Raw genomic sequence first — 22,843 nt, forward strand, 5'->3', positions numbered from 1 at the left:
GAGGTGGTCTCCAAGATTCTCCCGCCCTTAGCAGGTGAAATGCTCTCTTCACGCAAGGAATCCACGCCTTCCATAATCCCTTGCGGCAGCTCCGGGCTCCGTTCTCGAGGTCGGGGGGGGGGGGGGGGGGGAGGGTCTGGTTTAGATGCATTCTGGGAATTGTAGTTTTCGGCAGAATAAAGTCACCCTCTTGAGGTTGAGGTACCTTCTGGGGTTACTTGGTTTAGCATGTTTTTGTAAAGTAGCCTCCCCAAGATTCTCGAGGCAGTTATCTTTCACATTTGAAGCTTTGTCCATTAATTTAACTTTTTTTTATTAGTAAAATGTTAGATTTCTAGTTCACTTTTTATTTTTCAACTTAAATTAAAAAAATTAAATCATGGCTCTAAGCATCTGTGATGTGCCAGGCAGTCTCACACCCTTTACGAGTTTTATTTCATTTACTTCTCCTCACAGCCTGTGAGATATGTATTATCATTCCCATTTTACTGAGACTAAAACCGAGGGCCTGAAAACAAGTACTATTTATAGGATATAGCTAGGTTCTCGCTTTGGGAAGCCGTACGGTTCTTAAAGTACCCATGGGTTGTCAGCTACTGTTATTATCTTTGTGTCACCAGATCCTGGTAGTCTTTGGCACATTTTTAGTTCTAAATAAATTTAGTTAAAGGAGGCACTTTACTTCATAGAATGTAGTCTGTCGGAGTGAAGAGAAATAATCAGGTCAAAACTAACTGCTGGGGAGCTTTATATAAGTAATATTATTCCCATTTGACAAAAACAGTTAGATTTCTAAGTTTCATTTGTTTGGAATTTGCCCTATCACAGAGGTAATAGATGGCCGATCTTAGATTTAACGGTAGAACAGTCCCGAGTCCAAACCCCAAGAAGCATATGCCTCTGGGGAATATCATTAACAAATCACTTTAGTTGAGCGCTCACTATGTTCTAAACCCTTTACGCCTGTTAACTTACTTAACCTTAGAAAAATAATCTATGAATGAGTTGCTCTATTCATCTTCATTTTGTAGATCAGGTAAGTGAAGCACAGAATGTGCCCAACAAACGCCTTACAAGTGGTGGAGAATATGAATAGTGGAAGAATTCGCGTTCATTTCAAAATAAAATGAGTTCCTACTACGTGCCAAATACTGTGATTGGCGCAGTGAACGCTTATCTGTGAAGAAGGCAAATGGTTTCAATGCTGTCAGGGAGCCCGTCAGCGGGTGATGGGTAGCAAATATAACCAACATATAGGCCCATTCGATGGAGATTCTAAAAATAAGGTCGGCCAAAAGTATTTATCTTTTAAGAAGATAGAATCTCCCCGCTGCGTTTCCCAACCACGAATTGTCCTAGCTCCATCTACTTTCCTTCTTCAACTCGCAAACCAATGAATGCCATTAGCCCGCCTGCACCCTCCCCCGCCACTGGCACCCTTCGTACCCCGCCCCCCCCGCCGCCAGGATTAAAGATGGCGCCAACGGGCTGGCGTTATGACGCGACCCGACGTCCGCCGGAAGTGTGCGAGGAGTTCCGGGAAACAGGCGGCCTCCGCTTTCTGGTATCCTGAGCTGGCGAGTTGAGTGCTTGTGTTTCGCGCTGGAGTATCTGCGCCGCCGCGGGGAATCATGGTGTTCTACTTTACCAGCAACAGCGGTGAGTGGGCGCCGTGACCTCCTCCATCCTTGCTCGACAGCGGGGCTCCGAAGCCGGGAACCCCAAGCTGCTGTTCAGCCTGAACTTCATCCTAAAGCTGCTCCTCCTCGGCAGTGGGTGCTTCTTCCTGCCCCCTTTCGGTCCCCACTTTGTGTCCGTCCCTGTCGTCCCCGTGTGCCCCTTTTCAGGGCCTGGGGGGGCGTAGATGGACCATCACCCCTGCTGTCTTTGCATCCGGGAGTTGTTTTTCCTCGGAAAGACCTCCCTTCGCTACCTGGAATTGGGCAGTTTGTGGGCTTCTTTACACCCCCGTCGCAGGTGTCACTGTGCCCACCTCCTTGGCCTTTATTCTGACTGCGTCCTGGTAATTACCCACTTTGTGGGAGAAAGGAGACACCTGCCAACCACACTGCCTTCCAGGAAGTGCGCCCTACCCCTCTAGGAGAGCGTTGTAGGTCCTGGAATGCAACAGAAAACAATAAAAAGACCGCGGAGTGGCGGTACAGCCGCTCACTGGGCAGAGTTGACGTCCCAGATCTCAAAAATTGACATATGATAGTGTTTCTGATTTGTCTTTGGCAGCCAAGGAGAGCGTGCTTTTAGTTCCCAGGAAGTGCTATATCTTGACCTCGTTTTTTCTGCGTATGTTGTTCCCTTTGCCTGATCAATCGCATTAATTCCCGTAAGACAGCTCTGGCTCATCTTTTACAAATGACTCTCCCAGCCTAACTCCCACCCAGAGGTTGCTTAGCTAAACCTCTTTGGGGCACTCTCTTAACACCCCGTGTGTATCTTTGGTATTGCTCTTATCATATGGTATTAAATGCTGTCTGCTTCATCTAGAGTGTAAGCTTCTTGAGGACAGGGGCAGGATCTCCTTGTTTCCCTAGTCTAGTGCCTGGCTCATAGTAGTTAATAAATGCTTGTTGAATAAAGGTATTTTTTGACTTAGTCATAGCACATACTATTCTGTTGTTACTCTCTTTGCTTGCTTGTTAAACGTGAGATTTAAGCGGAACTAGCCCCATGTTGTTGAATAGGGTGATGATACTTTCCCTAAAAATGAGAACAGTAAGGCCCAGGGAATTTGCTCACAGACTGCTCCCCCCCCCCATTCCATCACACTGTCACATCTCATTATTTTTTTCAGTAGTCTAGATTTCCACAGGGTGCCATAAACCATTTCCTGCCTTTATAGATTTGGATTGTCTTACCCATATTATTAAAATTACCAGAAACAATTCACACTAGCCTGAAAAGCCGTTATAGGCCCCTAATAGCATCCTCCCTCTTTTGTTCACACTTTGTCCTAACTCCAACATCTCTTTTTAGCTTCTCCACTCATGAGAGTTCGCGACAACATAGGTATCCAAAGAAGCCCAACAATGGAATAAAAAATACAGGCAGGGTATATAGGTACTACATGTATTTTATGTTAGCTGCCTTATTCTCCTTAAAGCCATTCTAAATTCTTAGAGCACTATTCATATTTACACAGATGCCTGTAATAGAACAATGTTTCAACAGATTATGGGTCATATTTTTCTCATTGGCTTCCATTAAAAGGTTAGAACTGCTTCCTGTTGGAAAAATATTTGGACTTTAACAAAACGTACTTGGGCAGCAAATCTTTAAAATTGCAAAAGGGGCGCCTGGTTGGCTCAGTCGGTTAAGCGTCTGCCTTCAGCTCAGGTCATGATACCGGGGTCCTGGGATGGAGCCCCATATCGGGCTCCCTGCTCAGCGGGGATCCTGCTTCTTCCTCTCCGTCTGCCCCTCTCCCTCTCTCAAGCTCTCATTCTCTCTCTCTCTCTCTCTCAAATAAATAAAATCTTTTAAAAATAAAATTGTAAAGTTAATGAAAAAATTATAACTTTGTCAGTAAAATAGTAATAAAACTTTAACATATTCCATTAGAGAAAACAACCTAAACATACAGAATCTCCAGGAAATGACTTCATATAGCTAGCCAAGCTTTTCAACCAACTTCGGGTTTACTGTATAAGAACTTTTTTTAAATGGGGAGAAAATCTCAATATAAAGTTATTGCCTTTCCTTTTAAAATTAGTATCTAAAATCTCTTAAACTTTATTCATGTTTCATGCTCTGTCCTAAGGAAATAATGAAACATTAGCCTTACTGTATTTCCACTGTCAAATTCAAGACCATCTGATTTATGGACCCACGAAGTATCTGCACTTGGCTCATTAAGTGCATCTGTACTTTTAGTACCTTTTAATTGCGTCTACCTCAAGATAGATTGTTATGTAAATTATGAAATTATCACAGAGCCTCTAAAGTTGGATTGGTTGCTACACCTGAATCCGATACCTTTAAGATGACTAGTTTCATACTAATTAACCCTGTTCTTTGGGCAAGAGTAACAAAAGTACTAGAATAATTCAATTTACATTTCCTTTATCCCTATTAACATACACAGGAACTTCATTCAGACTTCTTGCTCAGCAGTCATGCTCCTTTTTATTTTGAATTTTCTATTTTGACTAATTACGGTCTTTCAGGAAAGTTACAAAATTAATAAAAGATTTCCTTTATAACCTCTCAGATCCCCCAAATTCTAACATTAGAACTTATTTCTTTCTTTTCCTCTTTCTTTTTCTTCATCTCCCTCTCTCCACATACGCATGCACACGTACACACACACACACATTTTTTTCTTGAGCCATTTGTTGGTCACATTTTACCCCTAAATACTTCAGGGTTCCCCCCCAAAATCAAAGATGTTCTATTATCAAAAAGCATTCCTCATTATCAAAATTAGGAAATTAACATTGCAGCAATACTATTAACTCATCAGCTTTTATTCGGTTTTCATTGGTGTCCTAATAATGCATTTATAACAAAGGAACATTACAAATCGTTGTTGCATTCAGTTGTCATTCATACTCTTTGGCCTATTCTAATCTGGAGCAGTTGCTCAGTCTTTGTCTTTCATGACACTGTTGTTGAAGAATTATTTTGTAGAATGCCCCTCAGTTTGCATTTGAGCTATGTTCTTAATCACCTCATTTTATAGTCAACCATCCAAACAATTGTCTGTCACTCTCTTGGCTATAATTTAGATGGCTTAGCCTGCACAAACAGCTTTATTTTATTTTAATCATTTGAAAAATTACTTTCGTTCTGATTATAAAAACCATCCATATGTTTGGTAAGCCAGCTAGCCAAGGTAAGTATTGTTAACAGTTATATGTATATCTTCCCATACATATAAAGAAAATAGGTACATATGTTAAGCATCTAGTTGTAAACATGCATATACAACTATATATTCATTTTTTACAAATTGAATCTTGCTGTATGTATAGAAAAATACTGTTATTTAACTTCTACCTTTTGTTTTCAGTGGGTAGGTGGTATTTTGTTTATGGATGTTCTGCAATGTGTTTAACCAGTCTTAATGAGTGTTTAGGTTGTAAAAAGAACATCATTGCTTGATAGAGTAATTATAGCATATACTTAGTGGTGACATTACAGGATCAAAGAGGGTACACATAGGATAAGGCTAGGTTGTTCAGAGACAATCTGAAATGGTTTTATTTCTGCGCTTCTGCCATTTGTTATCATGGCTGTTCTGGCTATGCTAAGGCCTTACCAAGCTAATGTAATGCTCAATTATAGACAAGTATTTCTGTCAACTAGTCAGAGCAAATATTCTCTCCTTTCCAGAGAGTTCTCTCAACTACTTCCAGGTAATTTTGAGTTGTGATCATTATAACCGTTGACTGAAGGAAATGGGATTTTCCTTCCCCAAGAGAGGCAACTATGATTGATAATTTAAAGAGCTTCTCATTGCTGAAAGTACAGGCAATTTATTTAAGAATTTAAGAATTTATACATGAGCGTGCTACCCCCTGGCCTTCAGAGCTCCACTCACATGTACTAGTTCTGTGCTCTGAGTGACAGCCAACAAGCTGCCCCGACTGGGGGCCCAGTGACAATATATTAACTCAGGAATTTAGATCCAGATGGGGTCAAACAAGTTTGGTAGACTAGCTTGGAAACCCAGTGCCCAGATAGAATTTCAGTTTCAGAAACTTAACTTTTTGTTTGACTCCAGATGGAGGATGCCTGCGGTAAAAGACACTAGCTCAGTAAAGCAAATGTCATTTCCAAGGTAAGCCATACCTAGAATATTCAGTTTGGTTTAAGGCAGTGGTTCCTAACACTCACTTCACATTGGAAATAGTTGAAGAGCCTTTAAAAAAAACACACCATTGCTTATCCACCAGAAATCTGGATTTGGTTAGTCTTAATGGAGCTGGGACATAATTAGGTGATTCTAATGTGTAATCGGGGTTCAGAGTCACTGATTTAGAAGATGCTTGAAAAACCATCTTTCCCCAGAATGGGATAGTCCATTATAATCTGCAACACACCTGGAAGGTAACTAATATTGCCTAAATAAAAGGCAGTCATGTCAAAAACTAGTTGAGTTTTTTCATAAACTAAAAGTTGAGTTTTTTCATAAACTTTTATTTAGTTTATGAACTAAGTATAGTTCATCAACTATAGTTCATCATTTAGTTTATCAACTAAGTATAGGAGCCTATTTTTAAATGGTTGAGGTGAAGGTTGGGTTGTTGTTTGTTTTTTTACTCTTTTGAAGAAGGCAAAAGTATAGGACTGAACTGGAATTGTATTGAACTGTATCCCTGATGAAAGTAGGGAAGTGGCTATTCTATAATAAGGGTCAATAAACTTGTTCTATTTGGGCCAGGTGGTAAATATTTTACACTTTGTGAGCCACATACAGTCTCTGTAGCTTTATTCTTCCTCATTTTGTGTTTTCAACTCTTTAAAAATGTAAAAGTCGTTTCTTAGCATGGGGGCTGTCCAAAAACAGGGCTGGATCTGGCATCTGGGCCATGTGTTGCCAACCTCTAATCGAAGCATTTGTCATGTATTTTTCCCATGAAGCAGTTTTGTTGGGGATGAAGTTCTCTAACTGTTTTTTATATTTTTGTTTTGTCTTAGTTAACTCATCTGCTTACACTATTTACATGGGAAAGGATAAATATGAAAGTAAGTTTTTCAAAAGCATTTGATTTTGAAATTTCCAGCAGGTAAGTGTTAACTGCCTTCTCCCCCACCCCCCACAGTTGGTCGGATATGAGTTTTCAGCTAACTACTACTAGTTAAGCCCATTATGAGGAACTTCAGTGGGTTAACTTTCCTAGAATTTAGTTATATCAAATAATATTGGGGCCTATTGGACCACTTGTTGCTGATTAGAAACTTAACTTTTACTAAAAGTTTTGTGGTATTGTTTGATTTAGGGTGATACGAATCAGAGGTTAACCTGTGCTAACTTATGGAAGTAAAAATCATCTGTGACTTGACTGAAAAGATAATTTTCTGTACGTTTTTACCACATTTAAGAATAGAGGAAACATACTTTTAGGGTTTTTGAGGCTAAAGATGGCTCTTTTTGAGTTATGAAGTGTTAACATTTTTTCAAGCTTTGTTGATCACTCTCATCAGAATGAAATCCATTATTCCATATTGTACACACTGATGTAACTAAAACGAAAATTTACAAAAAAATACCCATACTCTTTGCTATGCCCTCTTTTCTGTTTTGTTTTATTTTTACAAAGCTAGACTCAACCAGCTAAATTAATTTCTTGACCCACTAATCAGTGTGAACTAAAGTTTAAAAGGGAAAACTGCTTGCTCTGGAGTAGTAAGTTGACAGCACTGAGCTGAGGGAGAAAAGATCTGCAGCAGGGGAGCTTGGAGACCTGACAGAAGCACTCTGCTTTAAGCTTGGAGAAAACACAGTGGCTCCTCTCACAGGGGTAGTGTCACATTTTGGAAAAGAGTTCTCTGAAGTCAGGCCCATCTGTGTTAAAATCCCAGCTCTTAGCAGACTAGCTGTAGTACTTCACCTCTCTGAACCTCACATTGCTGAGATGTAAGGAGAGCATCATGGGCCAGTATCTACCTTGCAGGGGTGTGAGGGGTAAATGAAAGAGCCTGAGTAAAGCGCCTGGCCCAGGGTGGGTGCTCAGTAAACTGATGGAGTTTTTTTAGCTCTCCAGAGCTGGCTCCTCCCTCTCCTGGGACCACTCCAGGGCTGGGTGACCGCTTCAGTAATCTGAGAGCTGGCCAATTCCCTCCAATTACTTTTCTTTAACCTCCAGGTATTGCTTCCCCCCCCCCCCCCCCCCCGCAAAACCATCAGTCTGTTCTAGGTGCAGTTTGAAACTGACAACAGTTTAAACTTGATTCTCTAAAAGAGGCAAGTATAACATTCTTCAGTATGAGACATTTGACATGAATGAAATAAATAAAGCCAGAAAGGAAAAAATGTCAAAGAACAGTAATGTTGTATATTACTGTAGTATATATAGATATATAACTATAGTTAACATATACTCATATCTAATAGAACACATACAGTGTAACATATATAAAATATGTAATGTGATTTATGTAATAGCTGTGTAAATATATATAGTTATTATTCAGATCTATATAAATGGTTTAGAACTTTGCAATGATACTGGTTGCCGTAAAGCAGAATCAGAATAAGCAAGACTATTACATCCTATCCAAGAGAAAAAAAACAAAAACAACCATAAAATAATTTTTAAACAGTTTTTCCTTACAATGAATTTATGCCATTGTCTCTGGTGTGACTTATGGAGAAGCAGTCTGCTGTATATTAATACTTGAGTTTTCTATTTCTCCTAGTAACTCATACATCATCATAGGTAATTTGTATTTTTTTCATTGCATCCTCCTGATGAATGTGGCTGAGAAGAGGATGCTATCTCCTTGTATGACATTGAGCAAGGAGGCACTGTTAGAACCAGTCCTGGTTATCTACAGTAGATATGGATCCACACCTGGTCAAATCTGCTTTTCTTTCTACCACATCGAGGATGCAAGCCCAAGACTTAGGTTACTGAGAAGCACCTAAAGGAGAGCTGCTGCGTACGGTTGTGAGGGTTTTGCACTGTGTGACTCTGGGCCGGGAACTTTCTTACAGTGAAGGACTGCACTGATACTGCTTCCCACTGATGGGCTCCTGGTGGTACTGACCTAAGGCAGCTTTGCCAGTGACATTCCCACCATGTCTCTTTTTTCCTTCCATTTTAGTTTATCATTTGCTGGGGCTGATCTTCTTGGGGCCATATGCCAACCTGTCTGAGTAGCCAAAGAGGAAGATGTGGTCTGTGCTTTTACAGCATTAAAGGTGGAGACGTGCACATAAAAATAATGGGTTATTTTGCTGTGAACCTAAAATTCTCTAAAAAACGATGCCTGTTTTAAAACGTATAGGTGAAATGAAGCAATATGAGTAAGTGCTGTAGCAGTAGAGGGGGCAGAGAGTAAATGTGATTGCGAGAGAACCAAGCAGGCTTCGTGGAGAAGGGTTAGGATGGGCCTGATTGCAGCCCATTTAAAGGAATGTCGGTTGTAGAAACTTGTATCTACAGATATAAATCTAGATAGACAATTTATGCCTACAGATGTAAATTTAGATTCTTTCCAGAGCCCACTGGAGTAGTGTTTTGCTGTCATTAAAATGTATGTAGAAAAAAATCTATGTATAGAACTTTTTTTCCCCATGACCACTTGGAGTCATTTGGAGGTGTCAGCTTTCCTAGTCTGCTTTGTAAGAAAGGTATTACATTTTTAAAGTACCCCATTTTCTAGTGCTCCTAGCACTTCATACTTATGTCTAATAGCCTTGATGACTTCATACAAATGACTAGATGGAACATAAATGAATTTTTAATTGAATAATTAACTTTCACTAAAAAGCTTGCAGATGTTTTCTTTTGATTAGCCAGCAGGTGTCACCAGGGAGCCAAACATTGCCTGACTGAGGAAAAGAGGTTTTTATATTTCCCTTTACTTTTTTTGATTACTTGTTGGCTATTGGCTCAGCTTCCTGTTTAAGCTAGTAGAAAGCCCTTCAGAAAATTTATGGTGTCTGCCGTTTCTGAGAGTACCCTCATCCAAGATTTATCATCCTTTTGTTTTTCTGGAAAATGAATACCTTTCAAGTTAGATAGATTATACTCTCTTGGGTACATTTTAAACCATCATATCAATCATTTTGTTTACCTTACAGTTTTTAACCTTGTGTCTAATACTTTAAATAATGCTTTTGTATTAAACACAATTAGTTTCTAATTATTAACGTGGCTACTGGGAATGTATATTGATATTACCTTTCTGTAGTGATATATGTTATTAGCCTTAAAAATGTGAAAGTATACATTTTGAATGAATCATTCACCTTTTATAAATATGCTTTGAAAGAAATAATCAGGAATGTGGACATGTTTATTTTAAAAATATTTACTGAACCATTTATAATTAAAAACAATCCAAATCTGAACAGTAGAAAAGTTTATTCACATGATAGAATTAAGTAGTCATTGTTTCCAAAGAACTTTTTCATTTTTTATTTTACTTTGATCTAATAAATACATAGCTTAAAATTTGAAATAATAACAGAATGCATATCATAAAAACATCAGTTTTTCACCCTGTCCTTTCCAACACCCATGTTCCATCCCACAGAGACAGTTAGTTTTAATTTCTAGCTGTTTCTTCTATTTTAGTTTTCTTTTTGTATGTGACAGAATTTTAGGTGATTTTTATTTTCTTTTTTATACTTCTGGTGGTTGTTTTATCTTCTAATGTTCTATAGTTTTATAATTGAGAGGTCTTTTTTAAAAAGTAAAATGCAGTCCACTGATTAGCAAAGCCATTTTAACAAATAAGTTTCTTACAGTGAATCAATTTTCTAAGACCTCATCTAACTTCTCAGCTGCTCTAATTTGAAGTTTTACTACCTTTTAATGGAAATATCTTTGAAGTTTCTTGTAAGTATTATTGTAAAAATAATAACAATTATGATGGCCCAAATGTAAGAACCATTTTTACAAATTTTTTTTCTTGTATTTTTCAAGCATCAAAGCCTCTGAATTACTCTTTCTTCCATTAAGGGAGAGAAACACTTGTGGAAAGGCTTGGTATTTCTCCACTCGCCCGCTTACTGTAAACTCTGGCATATTTTCATTTGACAGGTTATTTTTAACCTTTTCTTTGTTTTCTTGTTCCTCACTATAGATGAAGATCTAATAAAGCATGGCTGGCCTGAAGATATTTGGTAAGTAATAACTTTGGTTCTGCTTTCTATGTCTTATTTACTTTCTTATATTTGGCCAACCATCTGATTTTTATGATGAAACCTAGAACTCTTGCTTTGCATTTTGTTCATGAATGGTCAGTGGTAAGTAGCTGCCTGCCAGCCCCCTTCGTTTATAATTGCCGTGTAAACTGGGGATGACCATAGAGGCTTCTGGAACCAAGACATTCTTTAACCTCATGTGTGGTCTTCTCATAGTGGACTAGTGAGACCACCTCACTCAAACACTCAGACCATTCTTCTTGGAAGGACGAAGGATGGATGAGGGCTTCACAGGTAGCAGTGAGGAAAATAGAAGCTTCTGTGTAGATGGAATAGATAGAGCATCTGACCAGGTACAGCTTTAAAGAAAACATAGGCTGGGTTCCCTTTGTCTTCTCATCTCCCTCATGACGTTAGCCCTGTCTTGATCCAGCCTCTACTCCCTCTTTCTAAAATATTTTCTGGAAATTTAAAGAATAATAATTATACTTTCTTTGCCTCCTTCCAAGATAATTTATTTTTGCTGTTCACAAAACCCAGCCCAAAAAACGATGACCAGTGAACAAAAAACTCCTTCATTTTAGTTGAATTCTTTTTCTTTTCCAACTGCCTTAGAATGCCATATGGGCATCTCTACCACTCAGACCTCAAACCTTTTAGGAGGACATGGGCTCCCATGACTTTCATGTAACACTCTCGGGCTCAGTTTGCTTTCCTTTTCTGTCTTCAGCATCTACTCTTGTGATGTGTCTCTCCTGGAGCCTAATTCTATATAGAGAGGGGGTGTGGTCTCCACAGCTCCAAACACCACCCCCCCCCCCCCCCGCCCGGCCAAATGCTATCCCTAAAGATAAGCACACAGATCCTCTTGGCTTTAACAATAATAATGATGAACACTTACTGAATACCTAGCTATATGCCAAGTACTGGTAGGTGTTTACTTTATTAATACATCTAATTTCACAGTAGCCCTGTAAAAGAGTTACTGGTATTAAGCCCATTTTCAGATGAGGAAGCTAAGGCTAAGGGAAACTGAACAGATGTGCTCTGGTTGTTGCTGGCCCCCCAGCCGGCTCTAGTTTTGAATTGCCAATTTCTTTCTTCCCTTCGGCTGCTGCTCTTTGGCTAAGGGTGCCTTCCTTCGTCCCTCAGGCCATTGCTGCAGCTCTCTCTGGACCTCTTTTCTCCAAGTGTGGGCCTGGATCCGTCACTCAATTCCCTAGAGACACAGAGGTTAGGCACTTTTTAGAAGAGCTGCTTGATTTTCAGTAAAGTGGACAGCATTGAACATTTAATAGGAAAACTGTTGCACAGAGACTAAGTTAAGCTCCCCCCAGATGTGGCCATCCTCAGACCGCCCCCCCCCCAGGGCCAGCTGCAGACACCCACCAAGGGGCGTCTCCTCTCTTGCTCCAGCCTGCCCCATTATGGAGGGGCTAATTCATGATGCAGAGGAAATGCTTTCCTGTTTGTCCTCGCTAAAGGAACCAAGAGGCACTATAAACCTGAGGAATTTTAAAGTCTTTTTTTTTTTTTTTTGTTAATTTCCTCCCTGTTCCAGCACAGTGGCCTGTCTTCTGAACTCAAATATCAGGTGTCATCAAGGTAGACACTGCTTCGTACCCCCTTACCTCAGGTGCGGGGTTTGCAATGCCCAGGGCTTCTAGATTGAGTGCTGCTTACATTCCTGGAACTTTAGACTATAAGTGTCATGACGACAACGATTACTTTGTTTACTACCACGTCCCATTACCTACCATAGGACCTGGCCCATGGTACACATTCAGTAAAAATTAACTAACTCTCTGCCTCTCTAGCAGTGATCTCTACTGGACATTTCTTCATAATAACTGCATTCTGGTATATCCATTTTGGGCACCTGTCACCGAGCTGGATTATTTCAGTTGTCCTTATAGCCCAAAGATCTCCAGATCCTGTCAAGGGATATTAGAATGGCCACACCTGTTATATAGTTATCTGCTGTGAATTTTTAAACATGTCAGGTTTGAGGCATAAATACCTGCATAGTAAAGGTTACATATTCAGATGCATCACGAAAGTCAATTTACTTTTTTTTTTTTTAATTAAATAAGTGGAAGAGAAATTTCTAATTTACAACATACACCCTCTGTGTTCTGAGTTGGGTTTTTTATTTCATTATGGTTGATTATCTCCTGGAATGCTATTTAACCAAATTGGTGTCTACAGATACCTTGATACCCATCTTGACATCCTTGAGACTAATGACTGTTGTTGGAAGTGATTGACTTTCACTTTTAGAAGCTATTTGAGGCCTAATGTGAGGTAGAATAGTCAGCCCTAAATTTCAAGACTCTTCTGTCAGTCCTGGAAACATTCCTGGGCATGCTAGGAATGATTCAGTTGATTGACATTCCGGGGCAGTTTTTCAGCGTGGTTCGCTCTGAGATAAATTTTGGAACTTTACCTGTGTGAACATCAGCATCTGAATTTATACCAGAAAACCTTCTGAGGCACCTTTAAGCAAAGGATTTTCCCGGGACTAAATGAGAATGGAACTGAATTTATCTTTAAACAAAAGAAAATAGAAATAGTGTGTGTTTACTGCCTCCAAACTCCCTAATGAACAGTATTTCCAGGGACCCCACTTTCAGGAGTTAAATGACTCAGCTTCTGAGGGCCTACATCTCTGCATCCCCCAGTCATTGATGCTCATTTATTGAGCTTTCTAGTCTCTGCATTCAGTAAAGAAAACAGTGATGAAGTAGAGAGAGAGGAAGATAACAAGGACAAGAAGGAACTAGGGAACTACTGGGCATGATTTAAACTTTTTGGAGTAAACATTTTAGAAGGTTTGGAAAGGTTTTTTTAAGGAAACTTGCTCACGATAGTTTGTTTACAGAGCTGGCTTTTTTGTTTGTTTTTACAGTTCAACCAAAGCCCCATACTTCCCCACATTCCTCGTGCCCTTATAGAAGTATACCTACCAGCCTGGAGTTGGTCTGTATATCAGCAGTGATATATTCCCTGTGTGTTTTGGGATTTCAACTACTTATGTATTGCTCCATTCGATGTATATTGAATTATTTGTGTGTTTCTTTTGACGAAATTCCACATCAGAGACCTTATCTTAAGGAAAATCAGAATACAATCGAGCTACTGTGGGTATGTAGGAAAGAGTTGTTTTAAATGGAGAACTGGCTTAAAACAAGTTGGAATGGGAGAAGTTACTTCTCAGCTGAACTTGCTTCCTAATGGGTTCTAATCCTAAGATCCTGAAAAAGGGTAATGAGCTATGTAATTTCAGATTTGCAAAAACACATTTTTTTCAGTGGAAAAGGCCGAGCTGAAGACACTAATCAGTCTCTTATATGGGAATGCAAATGAGTAAATGAACCAGTTGGGGAAAAATAAATCAATGTCCACTTCTGTCTAGCAGTAAAGGTTAATAGAACCTAGAGTCATGATAGACTGCCAAAAAAGTGTAATATTTTTCTGTATCCAAAGTGACTAACAAGATGCTTAACTTGTTGAAGAGGGAACACTGTAATCTTAACGTTTATGTAGAACCATGCTGTCTGCGTCTTGTACTAGGTGTGAGTGTGTGACCATTTTCACCTCTAAAAGATACATTATTGCTAAGAAAATGTCTAGAGAAATATATACCTCCTTAGGTTTTTACTGAAAACTCTTTAGCCTGGAAAGTTAGGAACTAAGGAAGAGACGATTAAAGTTAACAGAATCCCAAAGTGACCATCATGTGTTACTGTTGTTTGGTGCTAGAGTCCTGGGGGTGTCTCTGGAAGTAGAAAAGAGAGAAAGTTAACTTTATTTGGTGAATTATAAATATGAAAAACTTAGTATCTCAAAACGTTAAGACTAGGTGAGAAAGGAATTAAGTTTCAAAAGATTTCATTAAATTGGCAGATGATAGAGCCTTAATAAAAGGTAAATTTGGGACATTGGGATGGGAGGGCGTTCCGGATGTTTTTAGGACAATATCATAAAGGGCAGCCCCCATGCTTTCCCAGAAGCCCTGTATTAGGGCCATTGTCAGATGTGAGGCAGGATGAATTGTTGGTCTGACCCATTTTATGACTCTTCCAACTCTGTGCTTCTCTTTAGGTTGTTTTGCCATTGCTTGAAAACTTAGGATGTCCCAAACCAAACCCCTCATCTTTTTTTTCCAAACTGGTGTCTTCTCCAGCTGTAAAGTATTTCTCTCCGTGGTCCTGCCAGTCTCCCAGGCTTGCAACACTGCAGTCTTGATGACTTCTTCCGTTCCTTTCTCTCCTTACCTGAAATTCCTTTCTCTGTGTTTCCTCTAAGTCCCGTGCTTCAGTCAGGGACCTTCTAAACCTCAGTCCATCAATGAAGCCTTTGGTCACGGATAGCTCTTTCTCACTGGAAAAATCACCCTTTCCGGGGCATTTCCATTTATCGTCTCTAGTATTCATCTTGGCACTTAGTCTCACACAGCTGCAGAACCTTCCATGTTTATCTTACCTCTCCCAGTCAGTAGTGCCTTTGGAAGCAGTGACTGTGTTTTATACTCCCTATGGTGCTTGGCCTGTGGTGAGCACTGAGTTAATACTTTCTGGATTGGAATGCTTTAAAGGCAAGGGGTCTGAGGAGGTGGTTGTCTTGTACCTCTTGCTAAAAGTGGTTTTCATTCTTTGTAGGTTTCATGTGGACAAACTCTCTTCGGCTCATGTATACCTTCGATTACATAAGGTAACTGGATTTAAACATGGACTCATGACTTTTTCTCTAGCTATGAGCATCCTATCTTCTCCTCTGTCCTTTTTTTGCAGTTTAAATTGCTTCAAGTAATAAATATGTACAAAAGTTGGAAAATCAGCAAATGAAGAGATGTCTTACCCCTGATCTGGAAAATCACTAAGGGAAAGTCTGGTGATTTTTGGATACTTGGAAGGGGGCATAGTCCATATACCCCAGCTAGAACCACTGTCCCCACTGTGTAATTATCCTACCAGTTCAGCTGTGTGGTTTGTCACCTCTGCTCTCTCTCCCTTTCATTTCAGTGGACAATTCCGGACCTTCTGTCTTTTCCCGTGGAGATCATGTGTGGTTCCTTCTCACACTCCCTTACTGAGGGTGGATATTCCCAGTTATCAGGGGCTTCTTTGGGACATTTAAAACAGCATTAGAATAGTAAGGGGAAAAGATGCAACGTTTCCTAGTAACATAAAAGCACTGGTTTTCTTTTCTTTTCTTTTTTTTTTTTTTAGGTAGTGGAGGTGTTCTCTGGAGCAGAAGACTTTACTTATTTTTTATTTGTTTTAAAGATTTTATTTATTTATTTGTCAGAGAGATAGAGAGAGAGAGAGAACATAAGCAGGGGGAGTGGCAGGCAGGCAGAGGGAGAAGCAGGCTCCCCACTGAGCAAGGAGCCCAATGTGGGACTCGATCCGAGGACCCTGGGATCATGACCTGAGCCGAAGGCGGACGCCCAACTGACTGAGCCACCCAGGCATCCCAAAAGCACTGGTTTTCTAATGCCTTTACTTTCATATATTTTATTTATTTATTTATTTATTTTTTAAAGATTTTATTTATTTATTTGACAGAGAGAGATAGCGAGAGAGGGAACACAAGCAGGGGGAGTGGGAGAGGGAGAAGCAGGCTCCCTGCCGAGCAGGGAGCCCAATGCGGGGCTCGATCCCAGGACCCTGGGACCATGACCTGCGCCTAAGGCAGACGCTTGACAACTGAGCCACCCAGGCGCGCCTCATATATTTTATACAGTTGAATCATAGGGTATATATACTTGCTATATGTATTACTTTTTTTTTTTTTTTAATGTCTTACTTTGGAATGATTTTAGATTTAGAGAGAAGTTGCAGAGATAGTACAGAGTTCCCATATACCTCGTGCCTAGTTCTCCCTCCATTGTGAACATTATATATTATTATGGCAGATTTGTTAGAACCAAGAAACCAACATTGGTACATTACCATTAACTAAACTCTGGACTCTATTTTGATTTCACCAGTTTTTCCATTAATGTCCTCCTCCAGCCCAGTGTCCCACATTATGTTTAATTGTCATGTATGCCTAGGCTCTGGTCTGTGGCAGTTTCACACTGTGAAAGTGTGAGACTCTCCCTATTTCTCATGACCATGACAATTTGAGAAGTATGGGTCAGGTTCTTGACAGAATATTACTCAATTTGAGTTTATCTGATGTTTTTCTCATGACTGATATTCTGGGTTTTGGAGGAAGAATAGCACAAAGGTGGAGTGCCCTCCTCATCACATCATGTCAAGGGTACCTGCATTAATAGAACTTAGCACTGATGTTGCTAACCTTCATCTCCTGGTCAGCCCAGTGTTTGCCAGGTTTGTCCACTAGAGTCTTGTTTTTCTCCCCCCTTCCATACTCTGTTATTTGGAGACAAGTTACCAAGTCCAGCCCATACTCAAGGGGATGGGGATGGAATTAAGCTCTACTTCTTGCAGTGGGGGGAGTATTTACATATATAAGGAAGATTCATCTCTTCTCCCCTATATATTTAATACAGTAGTTTATTTGTATCACTATGGACTCATATGTTTATTTTATACTCGGGGTTATAATCCAATTCTGTGTTATTTGGTAGCTGAAATTGTCCCAGCTTTAGTTGGAGCTCTTTCAGCTTGGCTCTTGTGTTCCTTTGATATGCTCCCATCCTTTGGTTTTTGAGCACTTCCTTGCTCTCTGGCTCTCTAAGATGCTATGGGCTCATCTTGTATTTTCCCTGCCCCAGTCCTTGAATCGGCCCTTTCTCCAAGCAACCCTGATTCCTTTTACTGGAGAGTGGTATTTAGAAGCCAAGATCTGGACGTGGTGTGCTCACTGCTCCTGGAGTGTCATTGCTTCTAGGCCCTGTCAGAGGGCTAGGAACTACATGTCTGTATACATGAGCTACGGAGCTAGGAACTACATGTAGGTATATTAACGCATGTTAGTAATTCCTGTGAATCTTTGTTTCTGTGTCTCCATTTGTATCTATGTTAAGCAAAACATGAGCTCATACTGATGTCTTTGACACATCTGTTATTACAGAGGCCATTCTAGCCTTTTCTCCTTGCTTCTCTGTTATTTCCTTCTCAGCGTGAGAAGCCTGGTTCCCACCATCCACCATCTATTTGCTTATTTGATTGCACTATTTGTGTAAGTGGTTTCAGATTTGTTAAGCTGTCTCCCCATTCAAAACAACTTTATCAACTAAAGTACAGTGTTTATGTGCAATTATTTTTGTCTTTTTGCCTTTAGTTTCCAGTCAAAATGTTGTTTTCCAGAGTTATTTGTAAGCTGCTCTATTTTTTACCGCACGCCTTTGAGAGATGTCATGCCATGCACTTAGATTTTTTTTTGTTTACGTTCCATCCTGTTGTATTATTACAGTTGTTAATTCCCCTAGTTGATTGTATGACTCTTTAAAGTGACAGTGTGATAAACTTTCATCTTACCATATTATTTTCATATTTATTGTTTTGACTGGCCGCTTTGAGTTGGTAGATAATATGCCACAATTAATACGAAACCTCCCTTTCAGAATATAAGTTGTTTACAGTTTTCAACATTATGAATCCTCAACAAGAAATTTTCTTTATGAACCATATTCTGTTTTCCTTTCGAAGTAAGTTTTTTACAATAATTCTCAGAAATGGAGTCACTGAGCCAAAAGATAGAAACATTTGGTAAATCTTTCAGAGGCCGATTGCTCTCTAAAAATAATTGCACTAGTTTAAAATGCTACCTGATACATACAGGTTTTCCAAACCCTTCCTGGGATTTTACAACTTAAAAAAATAGCAACCTTTTGACAATTTTTAAATAAGTATAAGATGCTATTTCATTATGATTATAATATTCACTTCTTAATCTGTTAGCAAGGTTATACACTGTGCCCCATCTTTATTTATACTCTTTATGTTTTTGAGAACTGTACTGTAAAGCACATTGTGAGCTATGTCAAAAAGAGGAAGATTGTGAACTCTGCTGGAACAAAAGTCTGGATTCTCCTTGGCAACGTCTTGCCATTTTGGAACTATTTTAAGTTTAGAGAAAATAGAGTATGGTGTTACCAAGTTTCCTTTTGGTTCAGATTAAGTTTTTCTTTTCCTTTAGACTCTGCTGTGTCAGAAAATGGAAATAATAGTGGTAGTCCCAAGTTCACTTACTACCAGTTACTCCTTGTTTGAAAAGAAGTTTAATTTCATTTTCTTTTGGAAGCAACATCATGTGCTCAATAAAAATATGTGCTCTTTGGGGATCGTTTATCTGGTTGATCTGCAGTAAGTGGCGTAGCCTTTTGTACTTAGTAGGTACCAAGTGAGTGTTGGAGATGGAGTAAAACCAGGCGGTTGGGGACCCAGACTGCTGGAGGGGAGCCCTAGCTGTCCTGCGTACTAGCTGTGGGACTTATTGAACAAGTCACCTAGCTGTGCCCGTTTCCTCATCTGTAAGAGGGAGCTAACAGTACCTATCTTCTTGGGCCATTGTGACGATTAAATGAGCCAGCATGACTGAAGCAGTTAGAATAATGCCTGGCACATGTTAAGCATCGTATGTGTTAACTTTTTGGTTGTTGAATTCAGTTGAATTCAACCCAGATCTTGAAGATCAGAGATATTCAGCAGTGTTCTTTCCTAGGCTTCTTTGGTTTTTGAAAACCCGTAGAAAACCCTCAGCTGTCCAGAGGTCTCTTACCTCATTGACAGAGATGGCACAAAGCCCACAGTCAAAATTCTGACATTTATGTATTGAGAGCACCTCAGACTCTCCAGTCAGAGTTCACTCTGACTTTATGCATAATGCTAAGCTGAAGGATTGGTTTTTGTTTTGTTTTTTTTTTAAGTCTGCTCGTATTATATTAGAAGTAGCCAACAGGAAGATGAGCTTGCTTCAGGAATAGTGACAGACACAGGTAGCAAGAAGGAATATGAGGATGTAGGCTGACATCCAGGACCAAGAAACTACATTTCCACAAGAATTCCAAAGGCACTGTACTCTGGGGTCAGTTGCTACAACCCTTGGGCCTGGGTTCATCTCTCAGCTCTGTCACTTACTAGATTTAGGGGACCCTAGCCCAGTTACTTAACCCTGCTAAGCTTCATTTTCATTGTTGCTAAAGTGAAGATAATACTATCTTTTTCATATGGCTGTTTACTTAGTGCCTGGCACATGGTGGGTACTTCAAAAGTGGTAGCTGTCTTGTTTTTTAATTATGTTGATTTATTTAGAATAGGGTCAGTCTGCTTCTGTGTATTTTTGACGCCCCCGAAGGCATCACTATCACCATATTATGGCCTAGTGTAATGGTTGATACTCTTAGTAATGACATTGTGTTATCAAGATGCTAAATTCAGAATCCTTTCTTTAAGTGGTCAGGGAATTGCACATTATGAGCTATGTTATTAAAGTAGTGGCAAACTTAAATCACGTATTTTTTTGGGTCAACGTTATGTGTTTGAGAGATCCTCATTTTAAAACATTTTAAAAACAAACAAACAAAATTCTGAAACGTAATGGAATAAACTTAATTTATCTCCTGGGCGCCTGGGTGGCTCAGTTGGTTAAGCGACTGCCTTCGGCTCAGGTCATGATCCTGGAGTCCCAGGACCGAGTCCCGCATCGGGCTCCCTGCTTGGCGGGGAGTCTGCTTCTCCCTCTGACCCTCCCCCCTCTCATGTGCTCTCTCTCTCGTTCTCTCTGTCAAATAAATAAATAAAATCTTTAAAAAAAAACAAAAAAAACAAAAAAACTTAATTTATCTCCAGTTATTTAGGTAGGTGGCACATTTCATTCCCATACAGAAGTGCTGCTTTAATCCCATGCCTAGCTGGAGCCAGTACTGAGGTGATTCCCACTTGTTCGGCCTTTGAAATATTTTTGTTCTTTTGGAATGGCTTTGCTTTTTCAGCTTTGACTTTGTTACAGTATCTGTACAGAAAATGAGTCAATATTATTTTTCCCTTAGGGTGGGTGGTTATATCGAACACACCAAGAGCGGGGTTCCTAATTAAGGCTGATGGATGACCTACCTCAAACGATGTTTGAGACTCAAGACCATAAGATATCTCTTTGAAAGGAAGGTCATAGGGACCTCAGCAAAGAAGACTTCCAATTATCAGAAATAGGCACCATTTCCCCACAAGGTTTCCAGAAGTAAGAATGAAGAGAAGAAAATGACAAGAAAGAGGAGAAAGTTCCTGAGACATAATTACAGTTAGTATTTTAGTGGTTTTCTTTTATACCCTTTTCACCCACTTATTAAGTATTAATATTTTCCATATTACTTGTACTGCCGTGTCTCAAACATTCCCATAATAGACTTCATTTTTCAGTGTTCTGAAATACAGTGAAGAGCCTCTGCTTTTAATAAAGTTGTGCCTAGTAAGGCAGTAAAGCCCTATAAGTGCTCCAGTATTGATCAGTGACAAGGTAGTGGACCATCTGGTTTATTTTTATGTTCCAGGGGGAGAAGATAGAAGACATACCAAAGGAAGTCCTGATGGACTGTGCCCATCTTGTGAAGGCCAATAGCATTCAAGGTCAGTTCTCTTAGAGGTGTTTTCAGAATTAACACCAGTATCTGTATCTGAAATTGAATACATTTTAGAGAACATGTCAGTGACTTGGGCTTGAGTCAAACGAATAATATGTAATATACCTTTCCCCTGTTGTTTTGTTCTGCTACCTGTCCGAGAACTGAAAGCTAATCTCTCCACCCCTCTCATGTTCGTGGTCCTTTCTCAGCTCTTTCTACTGTGTTCCCCTTACCTTGACTAGAAGCTTGTCTAAACCTGCCTACCCTTGATGTTATTCGTAGAAAGGCTTTTGGGGGTGCCTGGGTGGCTTAGTCAAACTGATTCTTGCTTTCAGCTCAGGTCCTGATTTCATGGCTCATGAGATCGAGCCCCTCGTGGGGCTCCACACCCAGCGGGAGTCTGCTTGGATATTCTCTCCCTCTGCCCTTCCCCCAACACGTGTGCACGCGCTCTCTTTCTCAAATAAATCTTCAAAAAAAGGTGGGGGGATTTTGGAAATGAGGTTAGGTTAATAGCTAAGCAAGAGATGTATGTCATGGCTTTATTTTTAATGCTGTGTGATGTCTTTCTTTCCATCATTTGTTCTTAAATTCTAGAACTCAAGTCTCTATATCCCTGTTTCTTACTTTTTTTTTCTCTCCTTCTCCTCTTTCATACTTTATTCTCCCTGTATATTGTGAAGGTATCGAGTCTGTTGATCTTCTTATCTCCCAAAGAATCTCATTTAGTTGGTCTGGGGTGATCCATGAGTTTCTGTATTTTTCCAGTGTTCTCCGGGAGATTGTAATATGTACAGAGGGTTGGTTGAGAACAATTGTCCTGTTTTAGGGGAGGCCTGTAATTCTGGGCTTGGTGCTTGTTTAGTTCTGTCAGTAGTAGATTTTTTTTTTTTTTTTTTTAAGAATTTTATTTATTTGACAGAGACAGAGCAGGAGAGCACAAGCAGGGGGAGCAGCAGAGGGAGAGGGAGAAGCAGGCTTCCCACTGAGATAGGAGCCCAATGTGGGGCTCGATCCCATGACCCTGGGATCACGACCTGAGCCGAAGGCAGTCGTTTAAACAACTGAGCCACCCAGGCACCCCTGTCAGTAGTAGATTTAATTGGTCAGTAGTCAGTACAGGTCAAGAAGGACAATTTTGGGGGAGGAAGTGGGAGTTAAAAAGGGGAGCCAGGAGATGGTGTTCTGCTAAGAATGGTTGAGCTAGTAGGTTGGATTTTGGGGTGTAGGACACAGAGCTAGAGTGGTGGTAAGTTTGGTTTGATGTGAGGTTGAGAGATTATCCAGAGGGTTGGAAAGAAATACGGTTTGGATAGAGGGCAGACACTTAGCTGATAGTAGGTACCAGGGTTGGAGATTACAGGATAAGAGTTGGCCAGTGTACCCCTTCCTCATCACTTAGACTAAGTTGGACAGCTTTACTGAGTCAGATACCTAGCCAAAGAAAGTAGAAGTCTGGTCGTGTAGAG

General features: G+C 39.9%; 1 protein-coding gene across 4 annotated transcripts in view; it reads left to right on the forward strand.

The window, feature by feature from the left end:
* The first annotated feature begins 1,510 nt into the window (after positions 1 to 1,510).
* Positions 1,511 to 22,843, forward strand: part of CCDC25 (coiled-coil domain containing 25) — a 39,172-nt gene continuing 17,839 nt past the window's right edge. The window contains exons 1-6 of one of the 4 annotated variants that reach the window (XM_064585346.1): positions 1,531 to 1,659; positions 5,741 to 5,797; positions 6,658 to 6,705; positions 10,777 to 10,816; positions 15,499 to 15,550; positions 21,303 to 21,378. In XM_064585346.1, the coding sequence (XP_064441416.1) occupies positions 6,684 to 6,705; positions 10,777 to 10,816; positions 15,499 to 15,550; positions 21,303 to 21,378 (190 nt within the window). In that variant the 5' untranslated portion in view covers positions 1,531 to 1,659; positions 5,741 to 5,797; positions 6,658 to 6,683. Of the gene's footprint in view, positions 1,660 to 5,740; positions 5,798 to 6,657; positions 6,706 to 10,776; positions 10,817 to 15,498; positions 15,551 to 21,302; positions 21,379 to 22,843 lie in introns of all 4 variants that reach the window. The other 3 variants (XM_064585344.1, XM_045880063.3, XM_064585345.1) reach the window with 3 other exon arrangements.

This window comes from Mirounga angustirostris, unplaced genomic scaffold (genome assembly GCF_029215605.1).
Source record: "Mirounga angustirostris isolate CCGP_5_RB_7025 unplaced genomic scaffold, mMirAng1.0.hap1 SCAF_2, whole genome shotgun sequence".
NCBI lineage: Eukaryota > Metazoa > Chordata > Mammalia > Carnivora > Phocidae > Mirounga > Mirounga angustirostris.